The 18,759-nt window shown below is 41.9% G+C and overlaps 1 protein-coding gene across 1 annotated transcript in view; it reads left to right on the top strand.

Moving 5' to 3' along the window:
• Positions 1 to 937: 937 nt before the first annotated feature.
• The window catches only part of aff1 (ALF transcription elongation factor 1), a 69,670-nt gene continuing 51,848 nt past the window's right edge, over positions 938 to 18,759 (top strand). Inside the window, exon 1 of the mRNA XM_088910571.1 lies at positions 938 to 1,293. Coding sequence (XP_088766697.1) covers positions 1,277 to 1,293 — 17 coding nt within the window. The 5' untranslated portion in view covers positions 938 to 1,276. The remainder of the gene's footprint in view (positions 1,294 to 18,759) is intronic.

Raw genomic sequence — 18,759 nt, 5'->3', positions numbered from 1 at the left:
CTGGAAGAGGTGTTAATGGGACCAATAGGGGGCACTCACCCTGTGGTCTGTGTGGCTCTTAATGCCCAGTATAGTGTTGGGGACATAGGTGATGTGTGGTGAGCATACTGGCACACTTTGGTTGCCATGGCATCATCCAGGTGGGGGCTACACACTGGAGGTAGACGGGGGTCCCCATTACGTGTAAAGCGCTTTGAGTGGAGTGCCTCAGTGCCTCATTTTGCAAAAAACAACAAACGTGCGGAGTCTTACGTTAATCTTACTATCGTGCCAACACTTAAAAGGTCAGTTTTTCGGGAACATTACTAAATTCCTACGTTAATAACATTAAAGGACGCCTTTAATACAGTACCCAATGTAAGTCTTTTTTTTCTCTTCTCTAAATCCCATCTAGCCCAATGGGTGCAAAATTATTTTTCATTCAGCTACTGTACGATGAACTGACGAGCGTTTCGACCATTTACAATTGCGGACTTTTGCGAATCGGCATACCCTCGGGGAAGAAAAGTGAGACGCAACCAGGCTGGAACTGGACTCACAAGTAAAATAGATTTTACGGAAAAGACGTGCAGTGCTGCACTGTGAGAGGGAGTGAGAGAGAGAGAGTGGCAAACCGCAGGAACTCCCTGTTCTAATGGATATTTGCACATTGTTACGGATTTGGCAACAGCTCCGCGAGTGTGCGGGCACTTTGGCAGATGAGGATCACAGAGTTCTCATACTTCTGATAGGCGTGCAAAGCGCACTGGAGCTCCTCTGTTCCCAATCCCCCTGCAACAGTTTTGCTTGCTTAGACAGAATAACATGCCCATAATAGGACCGCGGTGGCCGTACCATTTCTACTTATTTTGCAGGGGTGTTGCTGCAGGACACTTTGTTTGCAAAGTTAATAAACGAAACAATCTAACTGGCTGCATGTTCTGGGATATGCATCTGCATATCCGATGTCGTTAAGGGAGCGGGGCACGACTGGTTCTGATGGGTGAAGACTTCGCGATTGGTTTATTAGCTCTCATCAGTTGAGGACTGATACCAGATTAGAGACAGCCGAGGCCCCGGATGGGTATCTGAATTGGCTAATCCACACTGTCCCAAGGATCGAGATCAAGAGCCCAGCGATAAGTACAGAAGATCGAATTTTAGTTGGGAAATGTGGGTGTTGAGTCGATGATATTTGTCTTGGAAATCATGTGAAACCAGAAGGGACGGGTATCCAAGAGAGGAACTCACCGAAGCTCATGGCAAATAACTTGAAATTCGGTTTATAAACTGTACCATGGCTGCTCGGTCAAGGTAAGGCAGATGCATTTAAATTATGTTTTAATTATTTGCGTTTGGCGACGGAGACAAACATTGTGTAAGTTTAGCCTTGGATGAACGTCGTTTGAAGGGGGAAGTGCAATGTATGCCCGTCAATAAGCACGCAAAATGTTATTGGAAGCGTCGCATAAACAGATCGCTTCTGAAGGATAGAAGCACCTGGAAATAGGAGTGCTCGGAGCTGCGTTATGATGTGATTTGCTATCTATTGATTGCTAGTTTTAAGTCTTATTATTTAACAAACTTGCTTTTTTACGATGTAGATGATTTGACTCAACGCGGAGACTTTCTAATCTTACCAGGAACCTAATTGTCGGACAGTTTTCTCTATACTGTACGCATGCATAAATGTTTACGATCCCTACGTTTAAACGCACTCATCTATTTTCTGTCAAGAGGCTGCGTCTGTTCGGTAACCCTCATTTTGAAGTTGAAGCCCATGAAGGGCGAATGTTAAAACATTGTCGCACAAAGCCGGGCAGCATTTTGTTTACCGATACTGAAACCGTTTCAAAGTACAAACAGGAATTGAATGTTAAAGACTTGTCGAAATCGACTGTAATCAACATCGGTGAGCACTATACGCGACATTCTGGCTAAGGATACTCCTGTGAATGAGAAGAATCGCTGCTAAGAACACGACGCAGTGTATGCAGAAGTTTTGTTATGTGAAATATTATAAATGCCGTTTAGCTTCCTATAAAATAATGTATGTGGTTATGTGCTGACGGGGCCGCAGGCGTTCAGAAGTCCGAGCAGTTAATTGCCTGTTTCAGTGCTACACTACACAACTACACGTATTGCACGGTTTGGCAAACAACAACAACAACAGTTAACATGCATATGATGGCCTCTGAGCTAGTTAAGCGTTGGTTTAGCTTTAAAAAGATTTAGGGACATTTCGTTCTGAAATTTGATATTTTAATCAGGTGATGAGATAATTGCTGAAGACAAAAAAAACCCACCATGCTATTGTTGACCACATTTGAAAGGAAGCACTTTATAAATGCCCGTCTTATACCATAGAGTAGTAAGGGCTCTGCCGTGTTTTTGCAAATTGTGAAGTTTTGTGAAACGACAATCAACGTTTTTGCTTCATTTGAACTGTTTCTTAAGAGGAAAACTAAAAAAAAAAAGAGAGAGAAAGTTCATCCATAGAAATGCTGTGTATGTGAGACGTGTACTTGCCCTTTCTGTGAACTCTGAAAGAGCATACCCTTTTGAAAGAGTATAGCTTGCCTTTTTATGAAATTGTCAGTTTCACAGCTGAGGTGACATGTAAACTGTACACGATCAGAGCTGCCTTAATTGGCAATCTTCTCTTGCCGTTTGCAACTGAATAGCTACTGAGAGCAGGTCAGGTAGCGTGTTTATTTTGATTCCGTAGTGCCCTTTTTTTACTTGGTACACGTACAGGCCTAGACTTCTTTTTATAAATAACGCATATCAGAATTGCTTTACAGAAGGAACAGTCATAAGATATCCAAGGGCACCAGAACATGTACCAAAGAATGACTTTCACCAAATGTGCGATAACCAGTAGCCTGGCGAGAAAGTTATATGTAGTTAGGAAGGCCTTGACGGTCTCGTCTCACGTTTTAATCACCAGAGGCAGTCACAAAATGAATGCGGTAGGGATAGAATTAAGACTGCTGTTGGCAAAGCTCCTTGATCCACTTCAGTTTATTGCTACTGGCGATGAAGCAGAAACACGTGGACCTTCTCTGTGCATGTAGGTCAAACTTCTGACCTTATCAGTTCTCACAGGGCTGTGGCAGCTGAGGGCAGAGTTGCCCGTAACTTTCCATTCCCACTGGAGTTCTTCAAATACCTGATGATCTGATTGTTGGGCAGACTGGACCAGCTGAACACCTTCCCCCAGTTCGTTAGAGATGTGTGTGTGTGTGTGTATATATATATACACACACAGTATAATAATAATAATTGCTTACACTTATATAGCGCTTTTCCGGGCACTCCACTCCAAGCGCTTTACAGGTAATAGGGATCCCCTCCACCACCACCAGTGTGCAACCCCACCTGGATGATGCGACGGCAGCCATAGTGTGCCAGAACGCTCACCACACACCAGCTATCCCGTTGAACTGAAAAGCCTACAGCTCCCAGAACCCGAGCTGCCTCAGTGCTGTGTGCTTTTTGTGTGTTCTTGCCGTCCTTGTGCAGCAATACAAGGGAACAGAGCAGCTGTGACAGTGTTGTGTGTGGGCTTGGTGGTGATGCAACAGCGTCGTGAAAACTCTTGACGGTCCCATAATCTTGCATTTACTACTGGACAAAACGCGTCCCCGCTACTAGCCAATTGCTGTGTCTTTGTGTTTCCGGATTCCTCCTCTTAACAGCTACGCAGAATAGAATGCGCACCAATGCAGAGGGAGTGGGGGCTGTTTTTCGTGGAGTGAAATGTAGTGCACGGCCAAGGCGCTGAGCAGGGTGAAACACATGAAGATTGTCACCGTGCAGAAGGAAAGTGTTCGGAATGATGGTGGACACTTTTACTTTGTGTGTGTACATCCTGCGGTTGTTTGGAGAGGTTCCAGCTGATTTCCATTTTTGCTGATTGGATTGGGAACTACAATTTGCGTTTTGTTTTCATTGTGGTCACTGTGTGGGCTTACATGATTTTCCAGTGCCTGATTGTAATGTGCTTGACAGTAGAGGAAAATGATCTTTCAGCAGACAGGAAGGAGAATGTAGCTGCTTTCTATGGCAGATTAAACACGTTTTGATAGCCAGTAGTACAATATCATGAAAGCAAATGAAAGATTTGCCGGTGTTTTCAGAATTATCTTGTTGCTAATAGGTTTGACCTGAATTACTAAGTGAAAATGGAAAATATACATCTTTTTCTAGCCTGTTGGCTAGCAGGTCAAAACTTAGCAACAGTCATGATTGTTAAAGCCTCGTCCGTACTATCTCTTCAGTACAATATTTGCATTGACATTGCGTGGTTAAGCCACAGCTACAGTATATTGTGAATTTGAATATCTACAAACGGAAGCATTTGTGCTAGCACGCGCCCTGCATGTCTGTGTTTTTTAACCTTTTCAGCCTTTTTTGGAAAGGGGTTTTGGGGACAGCAACACCCTTTTCTCCTCCGGGATTTGTAAAACCACTGCAAACTGTTTTGTCTCCTTCATCCCTCTGCTTTCCTTCATCTATAGCACAGCGCGGAGAGACTCTTATAGCGCCCTGCGTGCTGGTTTTTATTTCCCATCAGCCTCTGCCTGTTCGGGTTTACTTTGCGCTCTCCGATGCCAGACGCATCCAAGTCTTTTGTTGGCGTTTTTGAGTAGATTGCTGGGGTCTGGTGCGCGGCTCGGTTTTCTGGAAGACTGCAGATGCCTTTGGCTTGATTTGCATTTCAGAAATGTCAGTTTGGCCTGTGCCTGGGTGGACGAGCGCCTGGCCTGGGCTCTCAATGAAATGGCTGGAGCAGCTGGGAGTGAGTGAGGAGGCTTCTATTTCACCGACTCAGTGCTTCACGGCAGCACCTTTCTTAATGCTTTTGCTGTTTTTGCCTTGTATTATTTATTAATAATTTGATCGCACAAATGAAACAATACTCAGTGATTGTCTCTGTAATGGTAACGGCACAGTGCTTCATTTTCCTAAGAAGTGAAAGGTGTCCAGAAATAAAAAAAAAAAAATCCAACACAATAATAGGATGATGGGTCTTTTATTTTGTTTGGCGTTTGAAAGGGTGAAGAAGGTGTAGTTCACTGCCTCTTCCACTCTGCTAAAGAGAGACGTTATGGTGGTTTGTAAGTCGAACTTACAAAAACTAAGAGCTTTTTCCTGTGTTAACTGCTTAGGGAACTCCTGGTGTAAAGAAAGTGAAAAATAATTAGAAGCATAAGGAAAAGCAATAGTTTTTTTTCTATAGTGTGCTTTTGAAAATAATGATTATATAAAGTGCGATCCTCAGTTGCCTGGTTGCTGGTAAGTTTACTACCGATAGTGACAAGTTATAATGGAGTTTTTTTTTCAAGGAGGAGAGAATTTTATAACAACAAACGGTTGAAGTAATATACTTTAACTAAAGAGGGAGGAAAAAGCAGAAAGGGACAGTGAGTAGGGGCTCTGCCAACAAAATGAAGCCTGAAAAAAAGGTAGAAATGTACTCGAAGAAGGCATTTCTACAAGTTATGAAAAGCTGAAGGACATGTTTGATCTTCCCGTAAGTGTACGTACAGGAATAATTTATTTTCCAAATACCCAGATCTCTGTGGTGAAGTAAATAATCGATAAAAGCATTGACTGAGTCCTTTGAGAGTATGTGAGGAGCCCACAATTGAACTGTATTTAGAAGGGGAGGTTTACACGGAGACATTCTGCTGAAATGACTAGGTCGAAGGCATTCAAAAGCGTTTGGATCAGACGGCGAGGGAGTGAATACAGTTGATACTCGCTCTGTGCTTTGAAACAGAAATGTGTTACAGCAGTCATAGAAAATGTCAACGGGGTTGTTTAGTCGCAGAGAAATAAGAGTTATCGACCGCGTGCTGTGACAGGGTTGTTGGGCAAGGGTGTTATCGTTGAATTCTGCTTTCCCTCATAGTCAGAAAAGGTGTTGACGGTGTTTGGAGAATTGTGTTTAAAACATCACAAAAACGGAACCTCGCAAAATGAGATTCAGGAGCGCAAGCAGTTCTCTTGATAGGGTCTGGCATATACATAGTAACCAGGGCTCCTTGCTCATAGGCTCTTTCTGACAGTTCAGTCAACTTTGTCCACTGTCTTCAGGGGGTTTTATCACCAGCTTCATGACAAATTATTACACAATGTGCAGATTTGATTTACTCTGTTTGGTTTTGCCAGGGGGGGTGGGGTGGTGGGGGTGTGCTCCTGTATTGTTTGTAAAACAGGATTGTGGATATCTCTGCCATAGCTCTTTTCATGTGCTTATCCAGATTCAGCTAAGCAGATCAATGTAACCCAATCCTTTAGTACTTCAAATAATACTTTGAAACACTACTACTGAAAGATTCCGGTAGTTCTTAATGTTCTTACCTGCTAGGGAAGTTTCCCGTTACATTGCAGTTTGATTGTAGGACATACAATGTGAAGCCTGTCTCTGGTATAAATTGCAGTGATGGGGAAAAGGAACATATTTGGTATCATCTTAGCCTTCCAAATCAGTCTATGCAAATTTACTCCAGATAAAAAAAGAAATCGTAAAAAATGAACATCTGGTGTTGGCTTCTATAAGAGCCTGCAGCTTGCAAAACCCGAACAGATCAAACTGATAAAGCAGTAACGGGCTTTTTCAGTCATACAGTAAATGGAAAACGTCCGTTTGGATTTCCCTTTTTAACTTGGTTTGAAGTGTCGCTCCTGCCTTGCCGTGGAGTATAGGATTCGGAATTGTGTTGGCTGGGATGGTTCAGTACCGAGGCCGCACAGTAGTTTTCTGCTGTCCCCGGTTTCCTCCTGCCACTTAGACTGGCATCTCTAAATCCTCTCTCGTGGGAGGGCGTGCCCTGTGATGCGCTGGCAGCGTATCTTCCTGCTGTGCAAGTCGCACTCTGCCAGGTTAGGGTCCAGCTGTTTGTGACCCTCCTGCCGATGAAACTGCTGTGGATACTGGCTGGATGGTTATGGACTCGTGGGGTGTTGGTGCTGTCATTGGCCAAGGAACTCTGTCAGTACCTCCCATAGTTCGAATAGTATATATATACAAATAATAGTGTTGCAGACACCCTGTATCCAAGGGGGATTACAAACAACAATCATAATAATTCCTTTGCTAATTGCTTATATAGGGCTTTTCTGGACACTCCACTCAAAGCGCTTTACAGGTGATGGGGTGCAGCCCCACCTGGAGTGCACACAGGAGGACAGAGTGATGAAGCCGCTTCATAGATCCTTTAAAAAAAAAAGTCAGAATACTAAATGACAAGGAAAACACTCCAAACTAAATATTACCCTGCTACTGAAATGATGCTCTATTGCTTCGGAAGAATATTCTGCGTTTTTGGGGAAGAAATAACAGATAATCACAAGTATTACTTAAATGGCTAAAATTTCAGAACATTGATGGGGGGGGGAGGAGTGATATGGAAATATTTTTGTAGCATTGTATTAAAAAATTATAGAAATGCTGTTGAAGTGGAACAGCCATTCATATTATACTGACTTATAAATTATATACTGTATACACTGTGCTGTACAGTATATCTAATTTGTATATACAAGCATTTTATATTGATTCTTATTATTCTATAATATATGTAGATCACATGATATACACTGATTTATATTTATTATAAATTTAAGATAATGTTGAATATTATTCTGTTTGTCTGTCCGTTTTTACATATTTAAAATGACTGAAACTAGACTTGAACTTAGGGAAAACAATATGATCGCAACAGTTTGTTCAACATGACCTTTACATCAGTATGTAATGTAACCCATGTCATGCAGAATGAGTAACAGAAGCAAAATACTTTTGTAGGAATGATATATTTGTTTAAACTTGTTTCTTACATCAATCTCAAATGCAAATGCCATAAGTTTGGGGTTCTTTAGAAATCGTAAGTGTCGCATTAGATCTGTGAGTGCAGCACTGACAGCAGGTGCAGCACTGAAATAGCTCTTCAAGGGAACAGATGGAAACATCTGTGCTATCTTGTGGTGCACCTTCAGATGGGATTAGGTTGACAAGCCCCATTGAAATTTGACCACAATTAGAAAACTCCTCTTTCTGGTTCCAGACACATTACAATATTTCCCAACTGTACTCTTAAATAATACGTCCATCAGCTATATCTCAATGCTCACTGCAGGCATGCTAGTCTTCTGTGGCACAGTGAGTGCACTGATCCAAAAAGTTACTCACATGAGTAATGTGAACTGTAAATATCAGTGCAATTTGTGGGTGAAGGTAATGAAAGCTGTTTGTGTACTTTTTCCTTCTAATAATACCAATCTATATTTGTTGAAGTGCCTTTCATTACAAATGCTCACCAAGCACTGTACATAAATACAGATCGGTCAGTGGTTAAAATGAATGGGTTTAAAATGTGTTTTTAAAGTGAGAATTAAAACTACAAGAAAAATCAGTTTCTCCAATTTCTTGCGGATGGGTATTCCTTCCTTTAGGAGCATTGCAACAGAAGTCCATTATTCCCAATAGTTCACAGTCGGGACCGGATCATAGTCCTAGTCAGTCCAGTTCATAGTCAGAGGGTCAAATAGCGTGTCTTGAAGTGTGATGAGACAATAGATGAGTAATGAGTCAGAGAGGAACATGTCATTTAAAAAACAAAAAACACAATAAGAATTAAAATTGTTATCTCGATGCAGAGATTGTGGAACAGTAGTGGTAAGAACACCAGACTGAGGCCTGGTCATAACACTGGCAGCTGAGTTTGGGATGTTCTGCAACTAGCCCCGGGTGTTCAGCGAAGGGGGTTGTACAGTCATGGAACAGTGACGAACCAAAACATGTGAGCTGATTTCTCTGTGTCTTTCTTGTGATTCTCACAAGTTACACTGAGTTCAAAAGTCATAGCGTGGTTATTCAGTTTAGAGCAAAGCTCAGTGTACCTGATGAAGACCGTGCTTCAACTCTCAGATAGGTGCAGCTGTCAAGGAGATGCCTGTAATACAACCTCAGTCTTAATGCCTTTTACTTGCAAAAAAAGTGTGGCTTACAAAGTTTAATAAGAGATGCAGAATCAACGCACAGGAAGGGACACAGAAACCTGTTGTTCCCAATTCAGGGTCATTCATGCTCATGGATGTATCAGATGAACATCTGATGTATTAATGCAGCCTCACTGACCTCATTCTTCCAAGCTGAAAAGTCTGAAAATGTTTGTAACTCACAGTGAACATGTTCCTTCTAGTGAGATTAGAAAGGTTTTCTCCGTTTGGCTCGTAGAATTGATTTTACGAATTGGGCTTTAAGGAGACTTGAGGCATAATCACAGATCATTGACTACTGCTCTCAAAGTGCCCTGCTATGGCATTCTGATATGTCGTGGAAGCAGGGTTCTTTCTGGTGGTCATGGTGCTCTCACTTTCTTGTGAGGGATCAGTATAACTTCGCAAGAGGAGCTCTGCTAGACACCACAATGATTCTGAAGGTTCTTGAAGAGTTCCGGGTTTTGCTCGGAGCAACCAGGGATGTGGTCTTGGCTTCAAAAATGCTCCTGAACAAGGAAAAGGGAGGCAGATACATGAAACATTTTCTTATGGGTTTTTAAACTGTACACACAGGTATACTGTATTGTGCTGGACATTTTAGAAAACATGGGGACATTTTACAAAATATGTTAAAATGTTTAGGTGATTAAATCAACATAGGAAACGATGAGATCTTAAGCACCTACTGTATGTGTTTTGAATATAGATCCCATAGTCTTGCACTAGTTGATTTAGCCTATTCACAGCACACACACCAATGGCAAATGGACAAAATAGTTCCAGCTTTTAACTTTTCATAGAAAATATTGATATTATATATAAATAATACCATACAATACAATATTGAAAACAAGTGCTTAGATACACCAAATCTAAGTGCTTTTCTCCATGCTCAGATAATCGGAGATTTTAGGAAAATATAATATTTTGAATGAATGTTTGCTAGGAGTCTTTTTTCCATCCATAGTTAAGAGTGGTAACCTTTCATGTTAACATCTTTGCCAGTTTCAAAAGTGCCATTTGAATGGCCAGATCATTTTCTGTTTTCGCAGACCTCCTTAGATCTGTGTTTTCTTCTTGTGAGAATGTAAGAATGGATTAAGAATTTCATTCTGTTTTGTTGGCTGCACTGTTTAGAAATTGCTCTCTCCTGGGTGCAATTCATTCAGTGAATCTGTCACCCCACACCTGTGCTGGCAGACTTTCTCACAGCAGCAGGTGTTGCTGAGTTGGACAGACATTGGAGGGACAGTCAAACACAGGAATACTGATGTGAAATGCATAGCCCTTTGCTGAATAGTTGGAATGAAAAGGCCTTTAGTTTCATCCTGCTGTACTTGGCTAGATGGGGAAAAGTATTTATTGTCACTAATATTTTGCATCATTAGTTTTAATGCTGTGTATGCTTGCCTCTTTCCACAAAGGTTGTTTTCAAACAATTTCCCCCAAAAAATTCTCATGGTCCTTGGGATGTTACCAGACTCTATGGGATTAAAACAGAAAACACATGTTGAAGTTTTAGAGCAGGTCTAAAGGATTTCTAAATAAATTCACTGTAAATAAAATGGTCGGTTCACAGAAAAGAACTGAACTTCACCAATGTAACATTCTAGACCATGGATGAATTTTAGTTCTAGGTGAGTCTTAACGCCACAGGCATCAAAAAGAGAATGCAGTCCTAAAAGGGATGGTTCAAGTCAAGTTTTTGGATCTCTGTAAGATCCATCCAGTCATTTTCTCACCACCAGGTCACTGGGGAGCTGGAGCCTAGCCTGGCAGCATAGACACTGGACAGGAGGCCAGTCCATCACAGGGCAGACACACAGACACTCGCATTGGGGCCAATTTTTCCCAGACGCCAATTAACCTGCTAGTATGTTTTTGGACTATGGCAGGAAATCCGGAGTGTCAAGAGGAAACCTATGCAATCGTGGGGAGGACATACACATTTGACACGCACTATTTGTTGATGTTAAATATCTGTGGGACCACAAAACACAAGTTGTTTTTTCCACACCAGGCCAGGATGCTTGGCACCCCGTGGTCTGAGAACCATTGACTTAAATATCCAAAGGAGTTGGTCTTGTCTCTTAATTTTACAACATATACTGTTAATCTAGAAAGAGATTCCTGGGCAGGACCTGTGCATTCACTATATAATATCATTTAAGAACAAAAGAGTTTTGATTCTCAGTTTGCCCTGGGAGTTATTGCCCCATAAAATGTTGACAGTTCTCGAAGTCTTCAAAGGTATCATCTAATGGGCAGTTTTCTGTTCATTGTTCCAAAGGGAAGCACTTGCCTAATTCACAAGGCTGAATCAATTATTTTCTTGATTGTGTTTCAGTTTTGAGCTTCATTAATATAATTGTTGCATTTTGAGAGAAACTATGTAAGGGAAATGCAGTCACAACCTTCTTTGCAAGTCCTCTTGCCCTTTCCTCTCTTATCAGTCTTAACCTGTCAGTATGTGACGGATGCATTTAGTGCTTTTGTGCTGTGACTGGAATTCTGCTAACTGTTCCTTTAGATCATGGTCCTCCTCCAACAGAGCTCCTGGAGAGCCACTGTGCCACGGGATCCTCATGTAACCACTGAAACACCGGCTTTAAATGACCTGTAACTATTTAACAGCGATCAGGAAAATTAGCCGATTTGTAAAATTAATTGAGCAATCATTCGGATCAGCAATCAAAATACCCTTTGGCCCTCAAGGAGTAGACTTCCTTTAATTGATCAACAGCATGTTCTAATAAAAAAAAAAACAAGTGATTTTTGGGATACAGTTATAAAACTAAAGGAATCATATCTCTACAGAACGAGGGGTGGAGACCCCTGCTTTTAACCAGCAGTGCTGGGCCTGTATTCAATTGCAGCCTGGTGTCAGAACAAAGGGAGAAGGGTTGAATTCAGCTACTGCTTCCTCTTTTTTTTTGTTAAGGGCTTCAACCTGCAGTTTATCATTTGGGGGAAGTCTTATCTGGAGTAGTAGAGTGCTCTGCTTGTTGCTGCTTGCTTGTACTGATGCAATGTAAACTTTGTAATCACTGGGTTTATACAGTTACTAGAGTATTGTTTGGATATCATTGTCAGTATGAAGGACTTGTGGTGGTCACTGAATTTTTCTGCCTTCTCTTGCCAGCTCTATCAGACCTAATTTAGAAAGCAGCTGGTGCAACTTTAAGTTATCGTGGGCGCAGTAATCAAATTTGTCTAATTATTCTTCCGAAAGGCACAGACTGCTGTCAGGTTTACATCAGCCTTAAATGTCTTCCCTTCGTGTTGCTGCAGAAATGTCATTTTGGTATTGCAGTGCTTGCCCTGTAAAGGCTTTTCTTTTAATAAAAAGATTTTTGAGCAAGGCTTCCTTCTGTAGAACATGCGCTGGAAGTACAGCACTTGGAACATTAAGGTGAAAATTGATGTGGTGCACAGCACATTCCATTTTAACAATAACCTCTCCCTGTTTTTTTCATTATCTGTTCTAGTGTGTACTGCATCTTGTTTCATTTTCTCACATTGAGCTCCAGGGTTATCTGATGCTGGTCTTGATGTTGCTGGGCTAAACAAAAATTAAAGATTTTCATCTAGGTTACCTGATGTGCAATAGGAACTTGGTAGTGTTTTCTTGTTGTCATATTTTCCATTTAAAATACTCAACTTTATCACCTTGTTGGTATCCTTTGGGGAGTTTTTACAAGATTGGTAAGATCCTTTGTTTTATTTAAACCGTAGCCCCACAGGAAATGCAAAAGATATTACAGAACCAAACTGAAATCGCATTCACTTCTTACAGAAAGACACAATGTAGATTAGTAAAAAGTATAAAAAACAGGGGAGACACATACTCAGACGCAGAACTCGAAGCATCACATCATTTGAGCTCCTGTATCAATAGCAGAGTCCCAAGTCACCAGTGTAAGGCAGTCTGAGTACCCCTGACCTGTGGACCTTACGAAAAGCAAAACATCATGTAAAACCTACCACAACACAAGCAAAAGAAATGACGGACTCTGTTCAACTCCTCAGAACAGTCTTCTTCGCTGCAGTTATCCCTGCTAAGAAAACTCACTTGTGACGCATCGATCGTGTTAAGAGATACATCAGAAAGTAAAAACGGCTAGGGATCGGGCGAGAATAGTACCTAATAAATAAACCTGACACTGAGTGCCCTTCAGATTTTCCAAACTGGGTTCATTTTGGGGCGCTCCCACATGTGCAAAGTAAATGTCTTGTACCCCAGTGACATCCCTTGTTCAGTTTGAATTTGGTTCCTTTCGATCTTATCTGGATCGGCTGTGAGTATTCTGGTATTTAGGGCTAATCCAATTTTTTTTTTTTGGCTGACACTTTTATCCAGAGTGACTTCCATTTGATCCGCTGGCCATTTTCCTGGAGCAGTCGGCCAAGTGTTTCTCACAGAAAGTATCTGCGCAACTGGAATTTGAGCCTTCGTCCTTCCAGTTACAAGTCCGGGGCCGTAGTCGTTACTCCACAGTTTCTACCGCTCATCCGTCTATTTTCTGACTTCTTTACCCAACACAGAATTGTCGGAGGGCCGGTGTCTACCTTTGCCAGTCCATCGCAGGGCACACACGCACACACGCGCTCACACCAGGGCCAATTAAACCTACCAGCACGTCTGGACTGTGGGTGGAAACTGGAGCACTACCATTCTGTCTGTGTCCCGTGCTGCTATATGCTGTAGTACTCAGCTAAGGATGTTTCAGTGATTGTATTCTACACAGAACAGCAGAGCAGCAAGGGGAAAACCATGCATGATGAAAAGGCTCCATGTGCAACAGTCTCAAAGCAACACACTGTTTTTTCATTGCAGCGATCTGGTTTTCGATGTATAGCCAGTATCATTGAACAATGATAGCTTTTCTTTATCTCTTATACACAAAAACCCTTATTGTGCACTTCAGGAAAAAAAACAGCAAAATCTTAAATTGTCTTGAAGGCAGGACTTCTTCAAGTCTAAGTGACCTTTAAAAAAACATAATGAGCTTTAAAATGGCACGTTAATGATGCTGTCGCTGGCTTGCAGGAAGAACTAATGAAAACCAAGCAAGTCCTTTTCCTCCATTCCCATCAGTTTTAATTGTTTAAGGCAAGACACTTTACAAATTTAAACATCTGCAGGTAGGTCTGATTACATACTTTACTGGGAGGGCCATTTAATATGACTGTTTTTCCTGTTAGTTTACAGATAATTTTGTGACCTGATGTGTCTGAGCAGAACTGAACTGGGGGATCTTTATTGTTCTTGTGGAGGTCTGTAGAAACATTAATTGTCCACATGCCTTGGGGCGAATTTGTTTTTCTGTGGAAATCTGGCAAACTTAAAAACAAATGTGATTATGTCAAATGCAAAGAATGTCTGCTAAAACATTTCTCTCTCCAAAAACCTTCCATGAGTACCCTTTTTTAATTATTGCATTCTGTGGCATCCTTAATCATCTCGAAGGCACTCTGTTGATGATGTGGAAAAGGATATTTTGTTCAGAAGTGAAATAAAAAAAATGAAGGCAGCGTACAAAAGTAGCATTTATGAAAATGGTTTTCAAAGGTTTTGTAATCTCGGTAGCAAACAGGAAAAGGTGTAAAAACTGGTAATTTTAATTTTAATTTCAAAACAACTGCTACACAGAATTATTCTAAATTTCATTCAGAGCGTTTTTGTCAAACGGAAAACTCAGTAGTGTGTCTTGTGCTTGGGTGTCATCATTGCCAGAGATGGAACTAAATTTTACATAGAGGAAAATATAAAAACTGGTTTGATTTTTTTTTTTTTTTAGGGGTGGTGAAAAAAATGCTGTAATTACCACTTATGTCACTTTTTCTGAAGACAGTTACAGCATACACTATTATAGATAGCCCGTGTGATAACATTTAATAAGTTGAAATTTTGAATAAATGGTTGCCTGGCTGAGTATGCAAAAATTGCTCCATAACATGAGAAAGGTCATGAATGAGAGGGGCTCTGTCTAACCCCATTGCTAATTAGCAGCTAATTCATCGGAGGATCTAATCCAGTTGTTTGCGCCTTTTTAAAGAAGCCTGAGCTGTTTCATTCAGCAGTGAAACGGGCTGTAGGGTCTGGGCTTCGACAGCTTGTCCTACACTCCCACAACCCAGCGCACGAGCAAAAACAGTGCTGTCATTTTAAAATACTCAGGTAAGCCTTCAGTATTCTCCCAGGGTTTGTGTTCTGTAGCTATAGATTTCCTGTGCTGCTTATTACAGAGTGCTGGATACTGCAGAGCAGCCAGAATAAGTGACTCCCCTGTCTTGCATTTGACATACAGCTGCCTGTAGGCGAAAACACTTGAGAATGGTCTTGCAGTGTGAATGTAAGTCCAGGCATGAAAAAACACCATAGTGTGAGTCATCCTAAGGACTGCAAACCTCTTTTTTTTGTTCCTTTTAAGAACTGGACCTGTCAAAGGTGGTGAATACATGACACACGGTAAATATTTGTAAAACGGTATCAGATAATCATCATTATTGCACATTGGTGGTGGTGGAGGGGAGTCCCCATTACCTGTAAAGTGCTTTGAGTGGAGTGTCCAGAAAAGCGCTATAGAAGTGTAAGCTATTATTATTCTTATGCTATTTGTTGGAAAAAGCCCTTCTTTCTACTAAACTATGGCTATCTCTGCTGTATACAGTAACGGAAAGCAACCCATGGGAAAAATCTGTTGGAGCAGATCTGAAAAGATGTGAGATGTTGTCAAACAGCCTTCAGAATAGTACTCCTGTCCGCTTGGCTTGGGCGCGTCGTCTCTCTGATGTCTGGTGCTCCCCCAAACACGTGCACTGACGTCCGAGAAGAAAACAGAATATGGAGTGATATTGTAACGCATACGGCCACTATTGGCTGTGAGAGCCGGCTTACCAGCGCGGTGACATCACCGCCCTTCCCTGTGGATAGCAGGGAACTCAGCCGCCGGGCTGAGGGGAGATCTCCCTTTGGCTCAACTGGCTGGGTCCCTGTTGACCGGAGGCCCGGGTTTGAGTCCCGGACGGTGGGGGGCCGACTTGAGGCGGCAGAGGCAAGGGCGCGTACCCGCGTGAACCCGAGAGCGCTACAGTATTAATCTACACATCTGACGGTAGATTTCTTTGGTTTTTGTCAGATGCCTTTTTGTCTTCACGTGGGGACTTCAATTGTGCTCAAGGTTGTCTGCTTCGGAGGGCAGGGACTCAGACGCTGTTTGCGTCTCTCTTCCAGGAGTTTTGGTCCTGGCTTCCTGTGCTGCTGAAATCCCTCTGTTGTCCAGGAACTACAGCCGTGCGGTTGGGGGAGGGTGGGAAGGTTTCTCAGGCTGCTCCTGGAATGTTCCCAGTAAATTATTTGCCAGTGAAAATGTCATCAGGAGCCAGGCCGGTCCCAGCCAAGTGCTGTTAGTAACTCTCTGAATGGCGAATTAAAGAGGACTGTGACTGTGCCTTTGTTTTGTACTGGTAGATTAAACGGGAGAAGCCAGTGCTGATGCCTTGTTTTGTTGGTCGAAGCAGACAGTGAGTCTATGCCAGGAGACGGGTGTTATTTTGAAAGGCAGGAAGGCACAAGTTCGGCTGTTGTTTTACATTTTACAGAGGCTGCGCGAGGGAAACCGAAAATGCAGTTACATTTCAGAGATTAGGCCCGAAATAAAAAAAAAAGAGATTTCCACTGTTTTGACTAGATTTTGTTTTTTGTTTACATTCTGATCCCGGAGTTTTATTCTGTCTGTTATGTTATCAAATGAGTTTGATGATAAATCGGTTATCAAATATCAAAATGGAAGGAGTTAAGAATGCCTGACTCCAGGCTTGGCGAGCTGTTGGTGTACTGTACTGTACTGTACTGTACTGTGTTGTACTCGCACTGACTCAAGCAGGAGCAGTGGCTCTGAGGCTCAGGATCTGCGCCTGTGGCTGGAAGGTTGCCGGTTCAAATCCTGCAGCCAGCAGAGGAATCCTACTCCCGTTGGGCCCCTGAGCAAGGCCCTTAACCCCAACTGCTCCAGGGGCGCCGTACAATGGCAGACCCTGCGCTCTGACCCCAGGCTCTCTCCCTGTCTGTGTCTGTGTGTCTCATGGAGAGCAAGCTGGGGTACGCGAAAAGATAATTCCTAATGCAAGAAATTGTAAAGGGTTAATAAAGTGATGTTGTTGTTTATTAAATATAACCGTGGAAGGGACAGCTGTGTGAAACACATTCTTAATTGCTCTAATAAAGAACACTGCAGTTTTGACCTAGGTGTACATTTTTGGTTCTTCCTTTTTTGGTATTTTGTGAAAATGTAGGGTCCTGTAAGACTGGCCACTCTGCCGTTGCTTGCTGAGGGGGTGTGAAGAAAAAGGAGAGGCAAAATATTTAGGCTGAATGACTGTTTCTCTGCGCCGTACACACAGACTGCTTTCTTACAAACCCCCCCCCGCGAGAGTGACAAAAAAAAAATTGACATGACTTAATTTCTAGATCACTTTGGTACATCTTTTAATGACTGATCCTGTGACCGAGTCTTCCACATGTGTGATTAATGAGCAGTCAGCTGTACAGCACATTGTCAACAATTTAGACTGCGTTTCCATGGAAACGGCAAGTACTGTTCAGCAGCTGAGCGTAGTAAGCTTGTTTAGCTGAGCCTGGCAGGCCTGCACTCTGTGTGTAAAGACACTCTTTTCAACATGATGAGTCAGGGTATGACTGAATGTTCCTGCTACAGTTTCTGCACTGTAGTTGGAAGATTTAGGCTATACACTCACTGTATAGCCATTTTATAAATTTCATTTAACGGGGCTTTAACTTCCTTTATAGAGTGAATTATTTGTACTGTTGAACTGAATGAGTGATTCTCCAAAGGTCCGAGTTAGGCAAATGGTATGAGTTGTTGATAGAAAAAAAGAGCTAGAAAATGCTACTTTTTGGGATCTGATTAGACCGCCTGCCTTTGTATTTGGATTTCAAGCACTTGATGCGATGTGGAAACCCAGCTCACCCAATGTGATTTTGGTCTTTTAGTGGGTTTTTAATTACGTAAAGGAGACAGGAGGAGGAAGTCCTAAAGAATTAAGTTAAGAGTTGTGCAGAACTCTGTCAAGTTGCTGAAAACCCCTTGCTGTGGAAATGGTGTTTTTGCTTTTGGAGTCGCTCTAAAGAAAATCAAATGAAAAGGAGTGGAAAGTCAAGAACTTCCAGAAACCGTTCCAGGACGACACGTGGAAATGCTGGAGCCTCTTTGAGCGCCGGGAAGGGTTATGTATTGTGGGAACAGATCGGTGGACAGTACACAAAACGGCAATGTTTTTTTTTTTGTTAACTTTAAAGAATACATTTGTAAATCGCATCTAATCTCGCCATGAATCTTCAATAATGTTCTGTTCTCAGCTGATCTATGTTCAATCCTGGCCCCCATGGAAAAGTGCTATAATTACCACCGCAGTTACAGCAGGCTTTAAATTTCAAATCCCTGAGGATCTGATGAGCCCTCCTGGGTGAGTCGCTATAGAGACTCTGAGCTGTGGTGAGACAACCTTTTTTGTGTTCAGCAATTTTATTGTGCAGTCCACCTGAATCTGTCTCTTCTGGAAGCAGTAAATGGACATGTTTTGTGGGATGAACGTAATGGGGGGGAAAGAGCATGTTTATCATATTTTGCAGAAATGCCTCATTTACGACAGTTTGCCGTGTTTTTAAATTGGATACATCTACAATTTTTATCAATCTCATCTGAAAAAGTTAATTAAAATGACAAATATAGTGTAATAGTA

Source organism: Atractosteus spatula, chromosome 3 (genome assembly GCF_055471065.1).
Source record: "Atractosteus spatula isolate fAtrSpa1 chromosome 3, fAtrSpa1.hap1, whole genome shotgun sequence".
NCBI classification, from domain to species: Eukaryota; Metazoa; Chordata; class Actinopteri; order Semionotiformes; family Lepisosteidae; genus Atractosteus; species Atractosteus spatula.
Note: the sequence above shows the minus strand (reverse complement) of the source record. Positions and strands in the feature narration are given on the sequence as shown.